The 21,291-nt window shown below is 36.2% G+C and overlaps 2 protein-coding genes across 2 annotated transcripts; both read left to right on the top strand.

The window, feature by feature from the left end:
* The first annotated feature begins 7,706 nt into the window (after positions 1 to 7,706).
* LOC114500323 (olfactory receptor 5M11) lies at positions 7,707 to 8,922 on the top strand. Its single transcript, XM_028516990.2, has one exon. It carries the CDS (start codon positions 7,856 to 7,858, stop codon positions 8,822 to 8,824), a length of 969 nt encoding a protein of 322 aa, XP_028372791.1. The 5' UTR covers positions 7,707 to 7,855; the 3' UTR covers positions 8,825 to 8,922.
* Positions 8,923 to 17,330: 8,408 nt separating this feature from the next.
* Positions 17,331 to 18,488, top strand: LOC114500353 (olfactory receptor 5M10-like). Its single transcript, XM_028517025.2, has one exon. The coding sequence runs from the start codon at positions 17,443 to 17,445 to the stop codon at positions 18,388 to 18,390; it is 948 nt and encodes a 315-aa protein (XP_028372826.1). The 5' UTR covers positions 17,331 to 17,442; the 3' UTR covers positions 18,391 to 18,488.
* Positions 18,489 to 21,291: the final 2,803 nt, after the last annotated feature.

Raw genomic sequence — 21,291 nt, 5'->3', positions numbered from 1 at the left:
CTTCTGCAAATAACATGTGTAACAATACAGTGCCCTTTATTTCACATTCTTGTCACCACAATATATTGTCAAACTTTTAAAATATCTTCCAATTAGATGGTAAAAAATGTATTCTCATTTTTTATTATGTTTTTGAATCACAATTACAGGAGAAGTTAAGTATTTTTAAATGTGTGATGCTAAGTGAAGATTTTTTCTGTTTTTTAGTTGTATGTCCATATTCTTTGTTCATGTTTCAGCTGTGTTATTTCATATTTATTTTCTATATGTGCAGTCACTCCTTCTGTATTCTGTGCTAGGTACTAATCTTTTAATGATCTATGCAATGCACATATCTTCAACCTGTTTGTAGTTTGAATTTTATTTTTATGCAGGATATATTTGGTGGTGCAAACAAATAAAGTTTTTAATTTCAGTCAACCTATTTAAATGTATTAATCTTCTTTTGATGGTTGTGTTTTGATTATCTGGTCTAAACAATTCTTTTCTGTTATGAAGATATCCTATCTCTTATTTATTTTTTAAAGTTTTGCTTTTGCATACTTATGTCTTTATTTTTCCTGCTATCATAAATATTCCAAAATATACTCTAATCCTCTTTTTAATAGAACCAGTTAATTTTCAATTGTTTGAATACTTACACCTTTCTCATTAAATTTTTACCTCAAACTCTGTTATGTTTTGAGTCTTCATATGTGTTTCAGTCTGTTTCTGGGTGCTTTATCAACTCCTTCATCAATACAAACTACTCGATAGGAATAGCTTTACCACCCCTTATGTAGAAGGCTGAAACATTTGAATATTTTCCTGAAAGCTCTGTGACAGAAGATACTGTTGCCTGGGGAAGTGGGGTCCTTGTGCTGTCACAAAGAGAGCATGCCAGGAGACCCACAAGGGAGACTGAGGTGTGACAAGATTTATTCAGGTGGAAATAGAAGCCTGTGTCCCAGCAGCCCGTGTCCCATCTCCACCTGTCATGTCATGGAAAAAGTCCAACTGTGTCTTCAGCAAGACTCAAACAAAGGCCAGTGTCCAGAGTTTCTGCTTCATACTGAGGCTTAGTTGTTTGGAGTCTGCAGGCAGTGTCTAAGCAGTCTCAGTCCCCATCCAGGAAGCTTTGCACTGTTCCCTACTATGCTGCTGTACCCAGGCTCCTGCCTCAGTCTGCATTTGGAGTCTGCACGGCTGCCAGCTGTGTGACTGCTGGACCTGCATAGTTAGTATGGAGAGAACACATGAATGAATGGGGCAAGTGTGGGTCAGACACAGAGAAGGGGCAAGAGAGGGCATTTTTGATAAGATGAGTTATGTTATCTTGGATTGGGACTGACCTGGCATTTTTTTCAAAATAAACAATAAAGTGCCCAAGTTTTCATGGGTTTCTGATGGATTCACCTTGCAACCAATCCATAGTATCCCCAGGCTAGACTGATAGTCTTCTATGGTCAAGCACCTCACCCTGTACCATTTTGACTTCTATTGCCCATGTGCTTACCTGTCCCTGCTCCCACAGCAATCCAGCACTGGATGGGGAAAAGGAGAGGTGTTCACACCTGGCAGGAAAATGCTGTGATCCCCTGGAGTGCATAAAGCTCTAGCTTTCTGGTGAATCAAACAGGCTTATGTCCCCTGGGTGATTATGCTTAATAATATTTGATTCCATTGCTTCCTTCCTTATCAATAACTAGTTAGCTACCTATGGTAACAATATCTTTAAAATAGAAGTATCCATATCCTCTCCAGAGTTTATTTTTATCATTTACTTTAAAAGGCACATGAAACCATCTTAACTGATGTAGTATGGTGTCTGTGTGAATGAGAAATTAAAATATTTATCATCTTTATTTAGTCCTGTATTTACCCTCTGAATTGTGGAAGCCACTCTCACAATTATTCCTTACTTATGGTTTCACCTATTTTGGAAGGTGTCATCAGTTCTGGATATCTTGATTATTGTCTCTTTCCTATCCAAACTGGCCAATCCCCAAGCCAGAAGTGCCATGTCCTGAATGAGAGTTTACACGGGAAACAGCAGCAGAAGTGAGGTGCTGTTGCACGTGGTACATGTCCTGCTGGGCAATCTGAACACCCATCCATATCATGGCATCCCCCTGGTCACCTTGGGCATTTCCTCCTAAGATACACAGTATTCCCACCTGGAAAACAAAGATAAGTGCGAGGATTAACTGAGACAATGTCTTTAAAGTACTAAGCCTAGTGCCTAGCACATACTAAGTGTTTACTACCCATAGTAATGACCAATATTCTATTTTCTGTCTTGTGGTTCTTTAAACAAATTAGTCACCCATCCCATTTATCTCCTTATATTTTTTGAGAGATAAGGACATAAGCTCAATAAAATACAAAGTTACCTGTGAGGGGATAACCAAACCTTTTTTTTCTTAAGATTTTAGGTTTTATTTATTTATTTTTTGAGAGACACAGAAAAAGAGGGAGAGAAACAACAGTGTGTGGAGAAAGACTGACTGGTTGCCTTTCACACACCCCAGCTGGCGGCCTGGTTCACAACCCAGGCATATGCGCTGACCAGGAATCAAACTGGAGAACTTTCAGTTTCTTTATTCACAGAATTAACTACACATTGCACTCTGCTTAAGTTATTCAGGAAGTGTTAACTATTATCTCCCAGGACCTGTGCTACGTGTGAAGATTATAGGTCTTTTTCATAAGGGCTTCAGTCTGATGGTGGGAAGAGAAGCATTAGCAGGAAGTTAAAACAGAGTGTGCTAGATAGGACAGGGGGAGAATGTTACAATGCATGGAGGATGGTGGTCAAACCAAGCTCTCTGGAAGCAGCGAACACATCTTGTGAGAAGAACTCAATTTGAGACTTTTCTACTGCTAGCACCAACTTGATTCTGATGAGAATAAGGAAAGCACTGACTGAAGGGAATCTAAGAGACATTTTTTTAATATTTACTTTTATTTTTACTTATTTTTAGAGAGAGGGGAAGGGAGGGAGAAAGAGAGGGAGACAAATGTCAACGTGTGGCTGCCTCTCACAGGCCCCCAACTGGGGACCTGGCCCTGAACCCAGGCATGATGGAGGAAGGAAGGATAAACTGTGCCTAGAGTGTGAGGAATGACAGCCACCTACAATTGAAGAAGTAGTGTTCTTGGTATGTGAAGACAGGCATTTAATCCAATCTTGTCATTTACTAGCTATGAGGCACTGCGTAAGTGCCATGGGTATTATTTTAATGGAGCCTCAGTTTATTTAGCTCAAGGGTCAGGATAGAGTTCCTATTTCTTACAGTGTTTTGGAGGAGCCTATTAAATTACCTTCATGAAAGTTGTCTCATAGTAAGTGCTCACCAAGGTGTTTGCCAAAGACCCTGTTTGTTCCATCATCCTGTTCCTGGCAGGCTCTACTGAAGACATCAGTGTTCATGAGAGGACATTGCTAAGAGCTCTGGAATTTGGAAGGATACATAGATTTAAAAAATGATAAAATCAGACCATCATCAAAATATAAGATGGCCCCTTTGTGTGTGTCTTCAGCAGAGGTCTTAGGACAAATGGTGAATTTAAAATGATAGAAAATATGACTGAGGCATATGATCCCAGAGTGTTTCAATTAAGCCCTAGAGAAGCTATTCCCAATGCAACACTCATTGCTGATACTTTTCAGTCCATCTGAGATTTGCTTTAGGAGCAAGTCTCTCCACGTTTTGGTATAAATATAGTTGTGTTTTATAGCTTAGAGAGGCAAGAAACTTCCTAAATTGGAGGTTGAGAAAGCAGGTGCTTATCAGAATTAGAAGTTAAGTCTTGGTGTTTTTACTGTTCTTATTTTGAGTTTGAAGGAAATTGTATTCAAGTCTGAAACTCAGGCCCATAAATCACATGCATTTTACACCTTTAAAAATCAGATTTTTTTCTGACTTTGCAAGTCAGTGTGCTAATAGTTTTTAGTTTTAGCTGTGAATGAGGACATGTTGTGGGCAAAGAAGCAGTGAGGGGAGGTCAGCTATGAAAAGTCTTAACTCTATTTCTTGCCACACACATTACTTGCTTACTTTATGTAATTTTTCCAAATACTTTAAATGATTTAATCCTATTTTATTACTTTTGACCATTGTGTTTCCCATTGTATACCTTGGAAAACCATGGTAAGACAGGGTAAGTACCTTGCAACTGTCACAGAATTCATAATGGATAAAGCCAGAATCATAATCACTAAATGGAATTGGATTCATGAAATTCTGACTTTGTAAATACAAAAGTATTGACTTGTTAGATGTCATGTTAGAGCAGCCCTGGCATAACCTAATTAGATTTATTTATTTTGAAAAAACTGTGACTGAGCTACATGTTACCCAAGTTTACAGAGTAATTTGGTGACAGAGGCAGATGTAGGTTCCAGAGTCATCCAGAACCTTTGCTTGAAGGAATTCTGCAAACACTGAGCAACAGTTTAATGAGTAGCTTAGTGTCCCCCTGTGTTGAGCATCTGGTCATAAGGGCTGCTCGCTGATGAGTCAGGCATTAGTGTAGACCTGTAATGGAGGTGGATCTACTCAGGTTGCTTGTGCCAGGTTAATGACATTCTGCTGGCCCTTAGGTTCACCCCTCACTCCAGAACCCTATTGTGCACTGTTCCTTTCCTTAGAGATGCTCTCTTGAGCAGATGTTATTTGTTGACAACTTGCCTCTAAACATTTTGTAATTTGAATTTCAATCATTTTATCTTCTTAATTATTTGTGAGAACAGTTCTATGGAAGGATGAAGGAGAAGAGGAGAAAGAGGAAGAGCTGGGGGCAACCCCATTCACTCTTGTTTTCCTGTGAACAGAAAAGTTATTTTGAAAACAGATTAAGAGTAGGGAACTTTTTTCCTCTGTAATTTCCAATGGCATAGAATTTACATATGTCCCTGAGAATAAAATACAAATCTACTTTAGTCATGTGTTTTTCCTGTATCTCCTCATTTCTGGTAAATGAGGAAACTGTATTTACCAAGCTTTTAAATTAACAATAGAGTTGTTTCTTAAAAATGACTGATTATGTTGTTCATCTTGCACATATTCCTTATCTCCACTTGTACAAGCAAAAGTAGAAAAGTCATATTTTCCCCTGTGAATGTCTATGACAAATTTTACTTTGGTTCACCCTGTTGCCTCAAAATACATACCTGAATTCCTTTCTGTTTCAGCAGAAGAGTTTGAATCTCAACTACTTTCAGGGACAACAGGCTTATTGAAATTTCTGTTGATCTTTCTGGACAATATTTCACAGACATGTCCCTGGTGCAAAATACCCAAGAAAGGCAAATATTCTGTGCACTGCACACAAATGTAAGGACATTTTCAGGCATGAGATGAAGGTTTTACAATTCATAGCTTTCTACTGTCCTTGAGCTGCTGGGTCATCTGTGTTCAGGTAGAGGCTCTCTTTGACCATGAACTAGGAAATCTCCAAGTTCCTTGTTCAGAAGATGTTCCCATTTCCATTTGGTCTAACACAGGGAGCCAGAACAGCTGTGATTTTCTTTCTCCGTAAAAACATACTATTCACAAACTTTTTTCCTTTTCCCCACTTATCAATACTTCCGCTCTACTTCAACTGTATGTTTCTGAATCCCTCACTATCACTGAGGTTGAGTCAAAACTATTCCAGATCCCATAGTCAGTCAGTGAGTGACATGCAGCAAACAGTCCTTCTGCAAATGAACCCCTTAGTCCAATTTCTTGCCATGTTTTTAGAGATTAAAAATTCTGATATCCTGATCTTTTGTCCTCCAGTTTTCTGTGTTCATGTAACCACCAACTATTCTCTCTCTGGGATTTCCTGGGTTGAAGAGAACATGAAAATATCTCCGAAGCCACCCTGCTGCTCTCAACAAATCAGTATGCTGTTTTCAGAGTATTTCCTGCTAGATGCTTCTTGAAGAGTTGTGCCTACTGATGGCTGCTATTCTCCAGTGAAGGTCATTGACATTTTTTTGTGGAAGACATAGTTAAAGATGAATGAAGTGAAAGATTTGTATTTTAGGAAGCTAGGATTTTCTGCCCTCTTCTGCATAAACTCTGCACACATCCATCTCTAGCAGTCCAAAAAAGACCACATTTGTTATCTTAGCATTTGCTCTTTATCCTTCCTAGATAAACCTTTCTTAAAATCATGTTAACACTTGTTCTCTCCCTCCTTCAGTTTGTTGCTATAAAAGTCACCTTTCCTGATGTTTCTTTGCTGATGCTACTTTCTGAAATTTGATCACCCCTTTCCCCAAACTTTATTTTCTTTATTTTTCTCTGTAACAGTGCCATTTGAAACACTATGTACTTACTTGCAATAATATCTGTATCTGTCCGCTAGAATACAATGCCAGAAGGGCAGAGGTTTTTGAAATTTTTGTTCATTTTGTATCTACAGTGTCTAGTCACAAGCTATGTTGAATATCCATAATGACTTGTTTTGTGAACTTTTAATTTGATGTTCATAATGGCTTGAGAGGGAGGGAGAATACATATTGTAATCCTATTTGCATTGAAAAAATTAAGTAACTTGTGGTGAATAATAATTATGTGTTATGAGTAACTATTAATAGTGTACTCTACAAATATTTATTAAGTACTTAGTATTCTGGATAAAGGATATATATTTGTTACTGTCTTTCTAAATTTTTTACTAAAGCAAGTTTTAGTGACATGTTAAAATCAGGCAAGCATGGGGCAGGTTTAAAACATGTAAATATGAGAGAAAGAGAAAACAATTAGAGCAACTTGAGAGAAAGGAAGAGGAGATTTAGCACTGGTCATGACATGCAAAAGATATAAAAAGCCATATAAATTGTAATGCTTTAGGTCAATATAAGTTATGATTAATTACTAACTAAGCCAAACTTATTTCTTTTACTTTATCAGCACACTATACCATTGCTCTAGACCATCCTCAAAATACTGTGTGAGTATTCCTTTGATTTGACTCTTCATTGTTTACTTATTTGCCATCTGTTTATGGGACCACTGTGACGGTGCCTTGGTGAATTGTGATTCTGGGAACATGTACATTAGAATCTTCTGGATAATTCTTAAACATAAAGGTTCGAGTAACTCATAGCAGAGTTTCTGAAACAAACTTTCTTTCATTTGCTTGATGAACAAGTTTTTCAAGCAATTGCTTAAAAAGGGCTTAATTCTCCTGAGAACACAACATCATGGAGAGCATGGGGATGGATGTAGAAATGAGTAAAACATTGCATGCAATTCATTCTTTCATGCTCACACTATTTCTTTTCTTTTAAAATCCAGTATATAAACATGTGCTTAGAAGCCAGAAATGAACTAAATTTTGTCCATACCCCTGAGGAACTAACATATGAGTAGAAAGTAGATGTATTATGGTCACATGATGTGCTGCAAAATAAATGGGCAATATGTAGGGTAGACTGGAAGGGGAAGGCAAAGGGATGAGTTCAAGCTCAAGTATGAGAGAAGTGGTATGAGAAATTTTTCATGAAAAACTGGTCTTTAAATTGGGCTTTATAGGAGGAGAAAAGTTTGAGAGGCAAAAACTAGTTAATGAAAATAAGGGATATGTATGCATATGTGGATATAAGTTGTATATATTGATTTAAATATGGATTTAACTATAGATATATATATAGGTATATCTATAGATATAAATGTAGATAAGAGAAATATAACAGTATAAAATTTGAAGGCAAAAATGCAAATGGTTTAGCAGAAGTACAAAATTTGTTTATTGTTGCATTCATTTGGAAGGACATGGATTTTGGAGTAAAAACATTTCAGTAATTAGTAAATTGATTTGTACCTTTCTATCTGCCCTATTTCCATTTGTTTCAAGCTCAGGCACAGACTCTCAGAAAATGTCCATCACAAATAACAGTGAAATAACAGAATTCATTCTCCTGGGGCTCACAGGTCGCCCTGAACTCCAGTCTCTCCTTTTCGTGCTATTTCTGGTGGTGTACCTGGTCACTCTCTTGGGCAACCTGGGCATGATAGTGTTGATCAGACTGGACTCTCGCCTTCACACGCCCATGTACTTCTTCCTCACTAACCTAGCCTTTGTTGACTTGTGCTACACCTCCAATGCTACCCCACAGATGCTGACTAATTTCCTCTCAGAGAAGAAGACCATCAGCTTTGCTGGCTGCTTTACACAGTGTTACATTTTCATTGCGCTCCTCCTCACTGAGTTTTACATGCTGGCGGCCATGGCCTATGACCGCTATGTGGCCATATGCAACCCTCTGCGCTACAGTGTGAAAATGTCCAGGCAGGTGTGCATCTGCTTGGCCACATTTCCTTATGTCTATGGCTTCTCAGATGGCCTGTTACAGGCCATCCTGACCTTCCGCTTGACCTTCTGTAGATCCAACATCATCAACCACTTCTACTGTGCTGACCCACCACTCATCCAGCTTTCCTGCTCTGACACTTACATCAAAGAGCACGCCATGCTCATATCAGCTGGTTTCAATCTCTCCAGCTCCCTCACCATCATCCTGGTGTCCTACGCCTTCATCATTGCTGCCATCCTCAGGATCAAATCAGCAGAGGGAAGGCACAAAGCATTCTCCACCTGTGCTTCCCACATGATGGCTGTTACCCTATTTTATGGGACACTCTTCTGTATGTATGTAAGACCACCAACAGACAAGACTGTTGAGGAATCCAAGATAATAGCCGTCTTCTACACCTTTGTAAGTCCAGTGCTTAATCCATTGATCTACAGTTTGCGGAACAAAGATGTAAAGCGGGCATTGAAGAGTGTCCTCAGACAAAATATGGTCACTAAGATGGCAATGCCTCCACTTTCCAATAAACCGTAACTCTAAACCTTTGGCTCAAATGTCTGCATCTTGATGATGAGTTTGGTGTTCTTTATGGGTATATTTCAAGTAGCTCATGTACTAGCTTCAGGTCTGGGGTAAAAACGAGCTGCATTTGATAGTCTCTTCCCTTGCCCCTCAATGTGTGGTCCTTGGACTAGCAGCAACAGCATTACCTTGATGTTCTTTTAAAATATGACATCACATCCTGTAGTTCAGCTGTACCACATCCAAGTCTGTGCTTTAATGATATCCTAGATAGATTGGAGACACGTCAAAGTTGAGGGGCAGTGCTCTAAGTGGAACTTCCTTCCTTTCGTGATGTGGAACACTGGTGTGCTCTTGCTGTTTATAGTAGTGGAAAGGGGAAAGTTGCTTTCAGTCTAGTGCCTTTTATTTATTCTGTTCTTATTGCCATCTGTCTTTAAGAAATACACCTTTCCCTACTTTTGTCCTGACTTGCTAAGCAAAATCAAAATGACATGTCATCACAGTGGTTTCTGTTCCTTGTGAATGTGCCTGTGCAATGATCAGTGTGGGAATGTGTGGAGGGAGGGCTAGAATGAGCATTCTTTCCTAGACATGAGTTTGTGGATCAAGTTTGGGACCTCTAAATTGTAAGGTTTTACTTCTCTTCTCTGAATTGCAACACTGGATCCATAAACTCAGGTCTAGGAAATGAATGAATGCTTTCTGTTACACTTGGATTGAAAAATTTAGATTTCACTGTGCTTTACATCCCCCTGACTATTTTGTAACTATTAATTTGTACTCTTAAAGTACATCAGAGGGAATATAGGCAATAATATTACAACTACTATGTCTGATGCCAGGTTGGTAGTGAAGATATGAGGGGGAACACTTTGTAAAGTATGTGATTGTCTAACCACTATACTGAGCACCTGAAGCCAATACAAAATAATATTGAAAGTAAGCTGTAATTGAAAAGGTTTTTCTTAAAAATTTTAAATTTTGCTTGTGGTCACCTTTTATCTTCTTTTCTACTTTTTAAAAGTGAATGTTTGGATTATTGTTTTGAGTATTGCATTATTTCTCATATATGTTTTATACATTTCAGTTAAACACTGCTTTACCTGAAAGTCACTAATATTGATATTTTCATCATTTAGTTTGCAATAGTTTCTTATTTATCCAGTGACTTTTTAACCTATATGTTATTTAGAAAATAGTGCTTACTTACCATATACTTGGGATTTAAAAGATATTTCATTATTATGTATTTATAATTTAATTTATTTTTCAGAGAACAGTAGTCTTATTTATCATTGAAAATTTATTGACTAGTACTTTTTCAAGGTTTGCTGAAATATACTTGACATATAACAGGCTGTAATTTTAAATGTACAAGTGATTTGAGCCATGTATTATATTGTGAAATAAATGTCAAAATAATGTTAGTCAACACATCTATCATCTCACACAACAGTAATTATTTTTGTAGTGGTGAAAACATTTAAGATTCCCTGTCTTAGCACTTCTAATTATATGAAACAGTATTCTTTTAAAAAAATTTCTTACCCAAAGATATATTCACTGGTTCAGTATTCTTAATTATAGTCACCATGCCGTACATTAGATCTCCAGAACTTACCCATCTTCTAAGTAGAAGTTTGTACACTTTGATTGATATTCCCCATTCCCCTAACTCCCAGCCACTGCCAACCACCATTCAATTCTGTTTTTATGAGTTTCACTTTTGAAGATTTCAAATAAATGTGAGATCACACAGTATTTGTCTTTCTGTTTCTTCCTTAAGTAGAACATAAAACCGCTTGATTATTAAAAGATAGTGGCACACTACAATATGTTTGTGTCTGCAAGAATTAATACATAGGTTCCCTACTCATGGACCTCATTGCCTATGCTTTCAAAATGACTTGAGTTCTAATGATGTAAATCAACATTAAGTTCTATTATACAGTTAAGAAACCAATTTCAGAGTATCAAGCAATAAGGAATATTCTTATGTTATTATTTAGTTTTAAAGCACTAAAATGAAATATTCATGGACACTTGAGCAGATGTTGTGAAAATTGTTTGTGGGTACACAAGAGTGGAAAAGTGATATGTAAAATTGTATAACAACAGTTGTTAATACTGTTGTGGGAACAAATTTTATTAAATTCTTTTATAGAAAAGGAACATTCTAAATCAGAAATGTGTATACTCAAGAAGAAAATCTGTTTTGAGTAAATGAAGTTAATGTTAAAAATAGTGGAGTTATAAACACATACAATATTATGTTCTTTGTTGAAATAATAAAGGACATTGTTCTATATTTAAGATAAGTACACTAAAAATGTACCAAATATACAGTGATTAAAAACCATCAAAATTAGAGATTTGAACTTCTTTTGAGGACATAATCAGCTTTCATGAAAGGAAACCTTATAATAATATATTGTATGAAAATAAATCATTTTCATATTTAGGAAATATATTGTAGTGCACTTAACTTTGTAAGAGTAGCTCAGTGATATTTAATATTGCTAGCCAAGAAAGTGAAAGGAAAAGTTATTCACTAGTTGATTAATTATAAATAATATCTTGAGTGAGACTGAGCCTGACTTCGGCTGCTGTTTCCTTCAACCATCATTTGTAAAGAACTTTCTCATTCATTGTTTCCTCAAGATTGTCACATGATCCCAAACTATGTATACCTAAAAAAATTACTGTTTATCATCATGCTATTATCTATGTTTATGAGGGGTTTTGGCTTAATCACTTCACCTTTTTTATCCAGACCATTAACCCTCCTCCCCTTTAACACCTGTCAGTCTATTTTCTGTCCCTATGAATCTGTTTTTCTATTTTGTTTGTTTATTTTGTTCACTACATTTCACATATAAGTGAAATCATATGGTATTTTTCTTTCTTTTACTTCTCTTATTTCACTTAGTAATAATACTCTCTAGTTCCATCCATAATGTCAAAAAAGACAAGATTTCCATCTTTTTTATGGCTGAGTTGCATTCCATCATGTAAGGCTACCACAGCTTTTTTATCCACTCATCTACTGGGCAATTGGGTCGCTTGCTAATCTTGACTCTTTGAAATAATGCCACAATGAATGTAGGGGTGCATGTGCTATTTTGAATAAGTGTTTCGTTTGTGTTCAGGTATATTTCCAGAAGGGAAATCATATAAGGTTGGGCCAAATAGAAGGTAAAAGGAGGATAAATGGTTGTTGGGGACCACTCTGTGGTTTCTGAACCTGCGAGTGCAGGCTCTGAAAGGGGCTACTAAGTCTCCCTGGAAAACCAGGTAGTGCAGGTGGCAGACGTGACCTGACTCTAACACTGAGGGTTCCCATGGGAATCAGCCCTGATAAATACATTATATCCTTTGAAGCTTGTTCTGTTTTGTATAGCCCTGGTGATATAAACTGGATGTTTAAATTCAAGCCATAAGAAGTAAACTCCTTGTCTCACGAAACACGTCTTAAAGACCCTCAGGTGACAGCATTACTAACAGACCCTGGCCTATGAGAAATCTCTGTGTTCCTTCAATTATTATCTATAGATGACACCTGTTTTTGTATGATGATAGCCTTTTTGACTTTGATTGATGAACTAAGCACATATGCTGTGTACAACTACACATGCCATTCCAAATAAAAGCCATTTGGGAGAAGGGCTTGGTGCATTCTCTACTAGAGGGATTCACCATCCACTTTTCCACAGAAACAGCAAGATTGTGTCCAGGACAAACTATTTCCCATGCATGGACGGGAGGAATTCTGAGAGCCAGATTTCCTCTCACAAATGGTGATGGACAGAGACTTGCCTTTGGGTGGTAAAAACACAATACGATATAGAGATAAAGTATAAAACTGTACACTTGACACCTAGATAATTTTATTAATCAATGTCACCTCAATAAATTCAATAAAAATCAAAACAAATGGTACTGTCATTTCAGAGAATTGCATTCAGGAACAACCAACAAGGAATACAATTTTATTTTTTGAGACTTTTTTTTTCCATAGGGAAACTGTTGAATCGAACTTTTCTTCCTTGCACCAAGGTTTCTCATAAACACTCTTCTTAAAGGATGTTCCACAACCTTCTTCCTTAGAGTGTACATGAATGGATACAGCATGACCTCACAAACACAAACAAATAAACAGACAAACACAAACAGACCAAAAAAAACCCCCACTGCCACAATTTTCCCTTGCTCAACAGAATGCTTGTTTGCTAGTCTGAGATACATTCTAACAAGGACCCATAGAACTTAGTGACAGCTGTCAGGTGGGAGCCACAGGTGGACAAAGCTTTACATTGTTCTCCCTGGAATGGATACTCATAATGTCAATGAAAATGAAAATGTAGGAGATGTAACCCCTTGCACTAGCTTTCATCCTGCTCTCCTTTTATGAGCCTGTCCCCATTTTCCTTGTTAGTTCAGTTTGTTCATTAGATTCCACATATGAGGGAAATCATATGGTATTTGTCTTTCTCTGACTGGCTTATTTCACTTAGCATAATGTACTCCAGGTTCATCCAAATTGTCACAAAGGATAAAATCTTCTTATTTTTTATGGCCTAGCAGTATTCCATTGTGTAAATGTCCCATAGTTTTTTTATCCAGTCATGTACTGATGGACACTTGGGCTGCTTCCTTATCTTGGTGATTGTAAATAATGCTGCAATGAACATAGGGGTGCTTATGTTCTTTTGAATTAGTGTTTTGGGTTCCTTCAGAATTTCCAGAAGTGGGACTGGTGGGTCAAAAGGCAGATCCATTTTTTTAAATGTATTTTATTGATTATGCTATTACAGTTGTCCCATTTCCCCCCTTCTCTCCCCTCCACCCTGTACCCCCTCTCCCACCCACGTTCCCCCCCTTTAGTTCATGTCCATGTGTCATACTTATGAGTTCTTTAGCTTCTACATTTCCCGTACTATTCTTGCCATTTTTAACTTTTTGAGGCATCTCCATACTGCTTTCCATAGTGGCTGCACCAACTTGCAATCCCATCAACACTGCAAAAAAGTTCCCCTTTCTTTATACCCTTCTTTGTCCATTTTTTAATTGGGTGCTTAGCTTTTTTGGTGTTGGGTTTTGTAAATGCTTTATAAATTTTGTATATAAACAACTTATCAAATATATTGGTGAATATGTTCTCCTACATTGTGAGTTGTCTTTTTATTTTGTTGATGATTTCCTTTGCTGTGCAAAAAGTTTGTAGGTTGATGTGGTCCCATTTGTTTATTTTTTGTTTTGTTTCCCCTGTCTGGGGAGATATATCTGATAAAAATTTTATGAGTAATATCCAAGATTTTGGTGCCTATGTTTTTGTCTAGGATTTTTATGGTTTTGGTTTTAACATTTAAGTCTTTGTTCCATTAAGAATTTATTCTTGTGTGTGGTGTAAGAAGGTGGTCTAGTTTCATTTTTCTACTTGTATCTGTCCAATTTTCTCAATACCATTTAGTGAATAACTGTCTTTTACCGATTGTATGTGTTTGCTTCCTCCATCTAATATTAACTGAGTATAAAGGAGTGGGTTTATTTCTGAGCTCTCTATTCTGTTCTGTTGATCTTTGGGTCTGTTTTTATGCCAGTACCAGGTTGTTTTGATTACTATGACCTTATAGTATAGTTTAGATTTCATCCATCATGTAATGATTAAAATTTGGGAGATGAAGAATCTTTTTTTTTAACAGAGAGCTGGCTTTTATTTTATTTTATTTATTTATTTTTAGAGAGGGAAAGGAGGGAGAAAGAGAGAGAGAGAGAAACATCAACGTGTGGTTGCTGCGGGCGGTGACCTGCAACCCAGGCATGTGCCCTGACTGTACCGAGCCTGCGATGCTTCGGTTCGCAGTCTGCGCTCAATCCACTGAGCTACGCCAGCCAGGGCTTGAAGAGTCTGTTTGAAACAAGTTATAGCCTTCAAGGCTTGCCTGTTGACCTGTTTCAATTAACTTTGGAAAGAGACTGATGCTATTGTGCCCCTGTGCGTGTGTGTTTATTTTTGACTAGAACTTTATTGTTAAACAGTCATTGAATAATTTGATCTGCTGGACTCTGAGAAAAGCAAAACTTAACTTCAGAATTTACAAGGGTAAATTGATTACAGTAAAATGTAGACTATTTAATGCAATTTGACAGATGTATACAGCCATCTAATCATAGTTTGTTTTTATGGCTGCTACGCAGGTAGGGAGAGAGGGTGAGAATAAGGCACATTGAAAACTCCCCAATGCTCACTCTTCCTAACAAGATTCAGACATTTTTACTTGAAGAAACACTCTTGGGATTGTTGCAAGCCTTTGGGTAATATCCAGAGTTCTGAAAAGTTGGTTTTACAACTTTGGTCAGTGTTCTCATTACTGTTGTGGAGAAGCAGGTTTTGGGGATCACTACTTTGCCCTCCTGGAAGTTATCTTCCTCTTGGTACAAGGTTTTGTTTTTGAGATTCATTTTAGTTGTATTATTTATATTTCAAAAACATTTGCTGCTGTTATATTATTCAATTATAGGGATATTTCCCTGTATTTAAATGTATGTATCTTCCAATATATATTTGAGTTTTTTAGTGGGTATGTCTTCTTTTCTGTTGGGTAAATACTTAATACTTACTGGGCCATCATTTTATAAAGAATTATAGTGTTTTATGAAATTTTATAAGAAATAGCCAGTTTTCTAAGGCATTTGAATCATTTTATACTCCATCAAGTGATTTATTCTGAGAGTTTCAAGTACTTGACCTTGTTATGTTTTTATTATCTATTTAAAAAATTCCTGCCATTGATGTAGGCTTGAAGTGGTATCCCCCTGCAGTTATAAGAGGCATTTCTTTGACAATTATGGAAGGATGTTGAAATTCTCTTCATGTATGGTGGCTGTTCATATACCTTTTTAATAAATTGTTTAGTTCCTTCTTAGACTTTTAAAAATTGGGCTGATTACTTTATTGTGCAGAACCATCCTGTATTCTGAATACAAGACTTTGCCAGGATTATTTAATGTGGGCACTGTTTTTCAGTCTGTGGCTTTCCAAGTTTTTCTGCTCCTCCCATTTCTCCACTACTGTACCTTCCTCCTTCTTTCTCTCCTTAGATGACCTCGTGTTACTCCTCATACAGAACCATTAAGCTTTCTGATTGCATTTCCCTTTTCTTTACTATACTAAAACTGCAAAAGTTATTTTCCCATATTTAGTCTTCCATAGTATTAAAAGTGACAGTTAAATTCTTTATATGTGCTAAAAAGCCCATACACAATATCAGCAGTGTGTAAGTGTTAGGAAGGGGTAAATGGCCTCAAAGGAGAATCCAGCTCCCAAAGCATAAAATTAAAAAATTTCCCTTGAGGAGCAAAGGTTATTTTAATTGGTGTTTAAAATTATTTTAAAAATGCCCTGGACAGTCTTCTTAAGAAATACACTATAAATCTTCCTACTTTGTTTTTACAAAATATTGTAAGTCATCTATTACAGGTAGGTAATTTTCTACATTTGTTCACTAAAACATGCTTTGCTATTTTGGGTGGAAATTAGTATCTCACTCATGTGGGAAAAAAAGTACATCTGACAACATCCTGCTTTCATTTCCTTCATAGTACTTGCTTCTAAATGACATTATGTTATACATCGTTGTGTCTGTGTTTAATTCTCCCATAATATATGCTGTGTGAAGATGAGGAATAGTTTTCACGCTATCACCCCAGAACCTACAGCAGAAATACATCAAAACTTTTCAGTGTACATGAATAAATGAGTGGGTTAATTTACAAAACAAACAACTCTTTATTCTGTAACTTCTTAGCCATTGACAAAGAGATAAGTTTTACTAACTCAATGTCCTCTACATAACATGAGGTCAGACAACTGGATTTTCAAATGAAAATACTAGATTGAATATTTATATTTTATTTTGTGTCTGAAACTACAAGATACCAGAGTTGGAGGAACCCTAGGAAACTAAGTTCCCTCATTTGTTCAGTTGAATGATGCTAAGATGCTGTTTTTCATGACCGATTTTCATTTCTTTGGCTTTATTTTTTCACAATATTTGAAAAAATATCGTATATGGAGTTCTCCAAAAAGATAGACATAAATGTAAAAAGACATATAATATGCAATATTTTTACATTATACATATTAATATATAATAGAATTATATATACATATACAGTCACATACTTCTAAGAGAGAGAATGTATATGTCTATTTGATATATTGAGAGGAAGAGAGGGACAACACAGAGATATAGGGTGAATATATTTATGTAGACACTCATGTATTGTTTAAAGATTGTATTTATTTATTTTAGTTAGAAAGGGGGAGGGAGGGAAAAAGAGAGGGAGAAAACATCAATGTGTGATTGCCTCTGGACAGCCCCCTGCAGGGGACCTGGCCTGCAACCCAGGCATGGGACCTAGACTGGGAATTAAACCAGTGACCCTTTGTCCCTCAGGCCTACACTCAATCCACTGAGCCACACAACCCAGGGCAACACTTGTGTAGTTTTGAAAAGACAAATTTCCCAATAATGACTAAATTAATAAGTAAATATGACGTGGATAAAATAAATGCTGAATCCTTCACTTTTCTTTGTGACTTTTAGTTTTCAAAGGATAAGAAAATGTCTTCCCCAAACCACACTACAGTGGCAGAATTCATTCTCTTGGGACTCACAGATGACCCAGTACTAGAGAAGATCCTGTTTGGGCTGTTTCTGGTGATCTACCTAATCACGCTGACAGGGAATCTGTGCATGATCGTGCTGATCAGGACCAATTCCCACCTCCAAACGCCCATGTATTTCTTCCTTAGCCACCTCTCCTTTGTAGACATTTGCTATTCTTCCAACATCACCCCAAGTATGCTGTACAATTTCCTCTCAGACCAGAAGACCATCTCCTATGCTGGATGCTTCTCACAGTGTCTTCTCTTCATTGCCCTGGTGATCACTGAGCTTTACATCCTTGCCTCAATGGCATTGGATCGCTATGTAGCCATCTGCAGCCCTTTACATTACAGTACCAGAATGTCCAAGGACACTTGTACCTCTCTAGTCATGGTATGTTATGTTTTTGGCTTCCTCAATGGACTCTCTCAGGCACTGCTGACCTTTCACTTGTCCTTCTGTGGCTCCCTGGAAATCAATCATTTCTACTGTGCAGATCCTCCTCTTATAATGCTGGCCTGCTCTGACACCCATGTCAAAACGATGGCAATGCTGGTAGTGGCTGGATTTACTCTCTCAAGCTCTCTCTTCATCATTCTCCTGTCCTACCTTTTCATTCTTGCAGCCATCTTGAGGATCCGTTCTGCTGAAGGCAGGCACAAAGCCTTCTCTACCTGTGGTTCCCACCTGACAACAGTCACTATATTTTATGGGACTCTCTTCTGCATGTACTTAAGGACCCCATCTGAGAGGTCTGTAGAGGAGTCCAAAATAATTGCAGTCTTTTACACTTTTTTGAGCCCAATGCTGAACCCATTGATCTATAGTCTAAGGAACAAGCATGTGATCCACGCCCTGCAGCAGACAGTGAGGGGAAATCTCTTCCATAAAAATGCAGGTTAGGCATCTGTTCATTGTACTGAGTAAGTGTCTGTGATGAGAGAGGGACTCTCTTCAAAGGACAAACCTCCTGCTCTGTAGTCATTTTTATTTATTGCCATGAATTCTCAGTGATATTTGCTAATTTCTTCTAGAAGTTTATAACTTTAAGGATATTGTTCTCATAGAACTGTAATGTTGACATTGAAAATGTTTTATTTAGCAGAGTAGTTTTGATAATAAATGGGTTATATTCAATAATTCCATCCAATACTTCACTATCTTTACTGACTTGGTGGTTAATCTAATTCACTCTGATGGGAACATTGGAAACCCATTTGCTATGAGTTATATAGTCTTCAAAGCCACAGTGAGTTATAAATAAGGTGATTACTTTAACACTTGTATTTGAAAAATTATGAATAGTTTATTCTTCAGTGTGTGGTGTACAACATTGGCTCTGGCGCTTGGAATCATGGTGTAGAAATTTTCAATACGTGGATCACCCAGAGGTTTAAACTCTGTATACATTCCCCTAACCACACATACTATACACATCCTAAGAAACATTTTTTTCATTTTAAAATACCATTTCCATTCCTTGATTTTGAAAATACACTGTCAACACCTCCTTGTGAGAGTTCAGAAATATGGATCTAATTCAATCATCAGTAAAGTGCAATGTCAATGTAGATGTAGTTTTTACATAGTAGTTCTGACTTATGTCTAACTTATTAGGAGTTATTAGTGTCTACCAGCTGGCTTCTGCAGACCCAGGAAAGCCTTGAGAGCATATGCAAATGAGTAGGTGTGTAGAAATCCTTCTGGAAGCAAACATCCAATGCTTACTTTGGTGCATAAAACTGTGTGTGACTCACTATTTTTTAGATTAGTCTGTAACAGTTTTCAAAATTTCTACGGAGAAAAATTGATGTTAAGAAAAGCTATATAAGGAGATACATAATTTATTCAAATTAATCCATGCATTATTAGTCAATGACATGGTTACATACTGAAAATTGTGTTAAATTTTTTTTAAATTGCCTTAAATGCTTGGTATTTTGAGATAGTGGACTCATATTTTATTTTATTTATTTATTTTCAAAATTATTTTTATTTATTTTTAGACAGAGGGGAAGTGAGGAAGAGAGGGAGAGAAGCATCAATGTGTGGTTGCCTCTTATGTGCCTCCTACTTGGGGATCTGGCCTGCAACCCAGGCAGGTGCCCTGACTGGGAATTGAACCAGGAACCCTTTGGTTGACAGGTCTGAATTCAATTCACTGAACTACACTAGGCAGGTAGACTTTAATTTCCAATAAGTCCACAATACCAAATGTCCATATGAAATCAACTGCTAAATTTATTGTACTGTGTCTGAATTGTTTCCCAGGAAATATCTACATGGCCAACAGTTCTAGAAATTTGGGCTCTACTAAGTTTCAATTGATTGAATATAGGCTGATTCTATCAAACACGTTCACTATGTAAAACTAAAATACAGACAGATGTGAGGAAGTAATGTTTATCAGTCTTATGTCCTAAACCAATGAACAACCTCTGTTTGTGTTTTGTTATATTTTCCTCAATAAATGTATGTTCATATATAGTTTAATAAGGTATAAAAATTGGAATATTTCCCATAGACAAGTTTGAACATTAATTTCAGTTGATAGTATTGTGTTTGTATTTCTTATGGACTATATATATGTAGTGAAGACCATTTTTAATGTAATATAATACACAAATTTGAATCATACTTGAAGATAATTACAAAAATATTACACACCTATTGTGAAAACTACTAAAATATTTTTCAATTTTGTAATAAAATTCAATTTCAACTTTGAAACAAGTCTAAATTTTACTTATTAAAAGAGAACTGCTCTCTGCATTTGGCATTTTTGTTCACTTAGTTTGTTTTGCAAACCATTATTCTTTCATATTGATATTTCTGCTATTTTTGTTGTAATTGACTCATAACTCTATGTACATATCTTACTGATTGTTCTTTTAGGATAAATTCTTAAATGTGAAATTGCTGAATTAAATAATTTCAACATTTTTAAAGGCTCTGCTAACTTTTTCTTTGGGTAAATTTTTCTTCAGAAGGAGTCAAACTTAGTCATCAAAGTTGACACTTATGATAAACCATGTTTGAGAATAATGATTTCACTGTACATTTGTTATTAGAAAATGTCATTTAAGAGTATTTGCTTCTTTGCTGTAATTCTTAGGAAATAGACCTGTTTTCATTGAACAGAAGAATTGAAATATATGTTTAAAGAATAAGGGATAGCTATCAGTGTGGTGATTATTGTACATTTGATCTCTGATGATTTCTCGCATGAAGTATATTTTTATTTGAAAATATTTTATGTTTCTTATTTGTTTTGTGTTTTTTCTGAAACTTAAATTTAAATAAGCAAGCATCTATACTATGTTATTATTTTTCATGGCCATATTTTATGAGAATACCTTGAATTGTTTGAGATATGATTTTATCATATGTTAGAATATTGTACACATTTTCCTTCACATTCTAACTTATTCTCTCCTATTTATTAAGTAACTATTTATTTTTCCACTAATGTTTATGTTATGTTTATTGCACACTAAATAACTTCTTTTCTATTTGTTCTTTGGCCAATATATAATATGTATGTGAAACCAAATTCTTGTAATTAATGCAGATTAAAATATGTTTTGAATTTTTGCGAAGAAATTTTTATCTTAACTATTATTCTTTTCAAATTTATTTTTGGAGAACTCAAATCAGATGCTTCTAGATATCCCATGCAGAAACTTTAATACAGAAATTCTGCAATAATGATTTAGTTCATGAGGTATATGCATACATATACATAAAAATCAAACATGACGATATAAACAATGTGCATTCACTGTAGATTATTGGACAAATGTG

This window comes from Phyllostomus discolor, chromosome 6, assembly GCF_004126475.2.
Source record: "Phyllostomus discolor isolate MPI-MPIP mPhyDis1 chromosome 6, mPhyDis1.pri.v3, whole genome shotgun sequence".
NCBI lineage: Eukaryota > Metazoa > Chordata > Mammalia > Chiroptera > Phyllostomidae > Phyllostomus > Phyllostomus discolor.
This window is presented reverse-complemented; position numbering and strand designations above follow the sequence as displayed.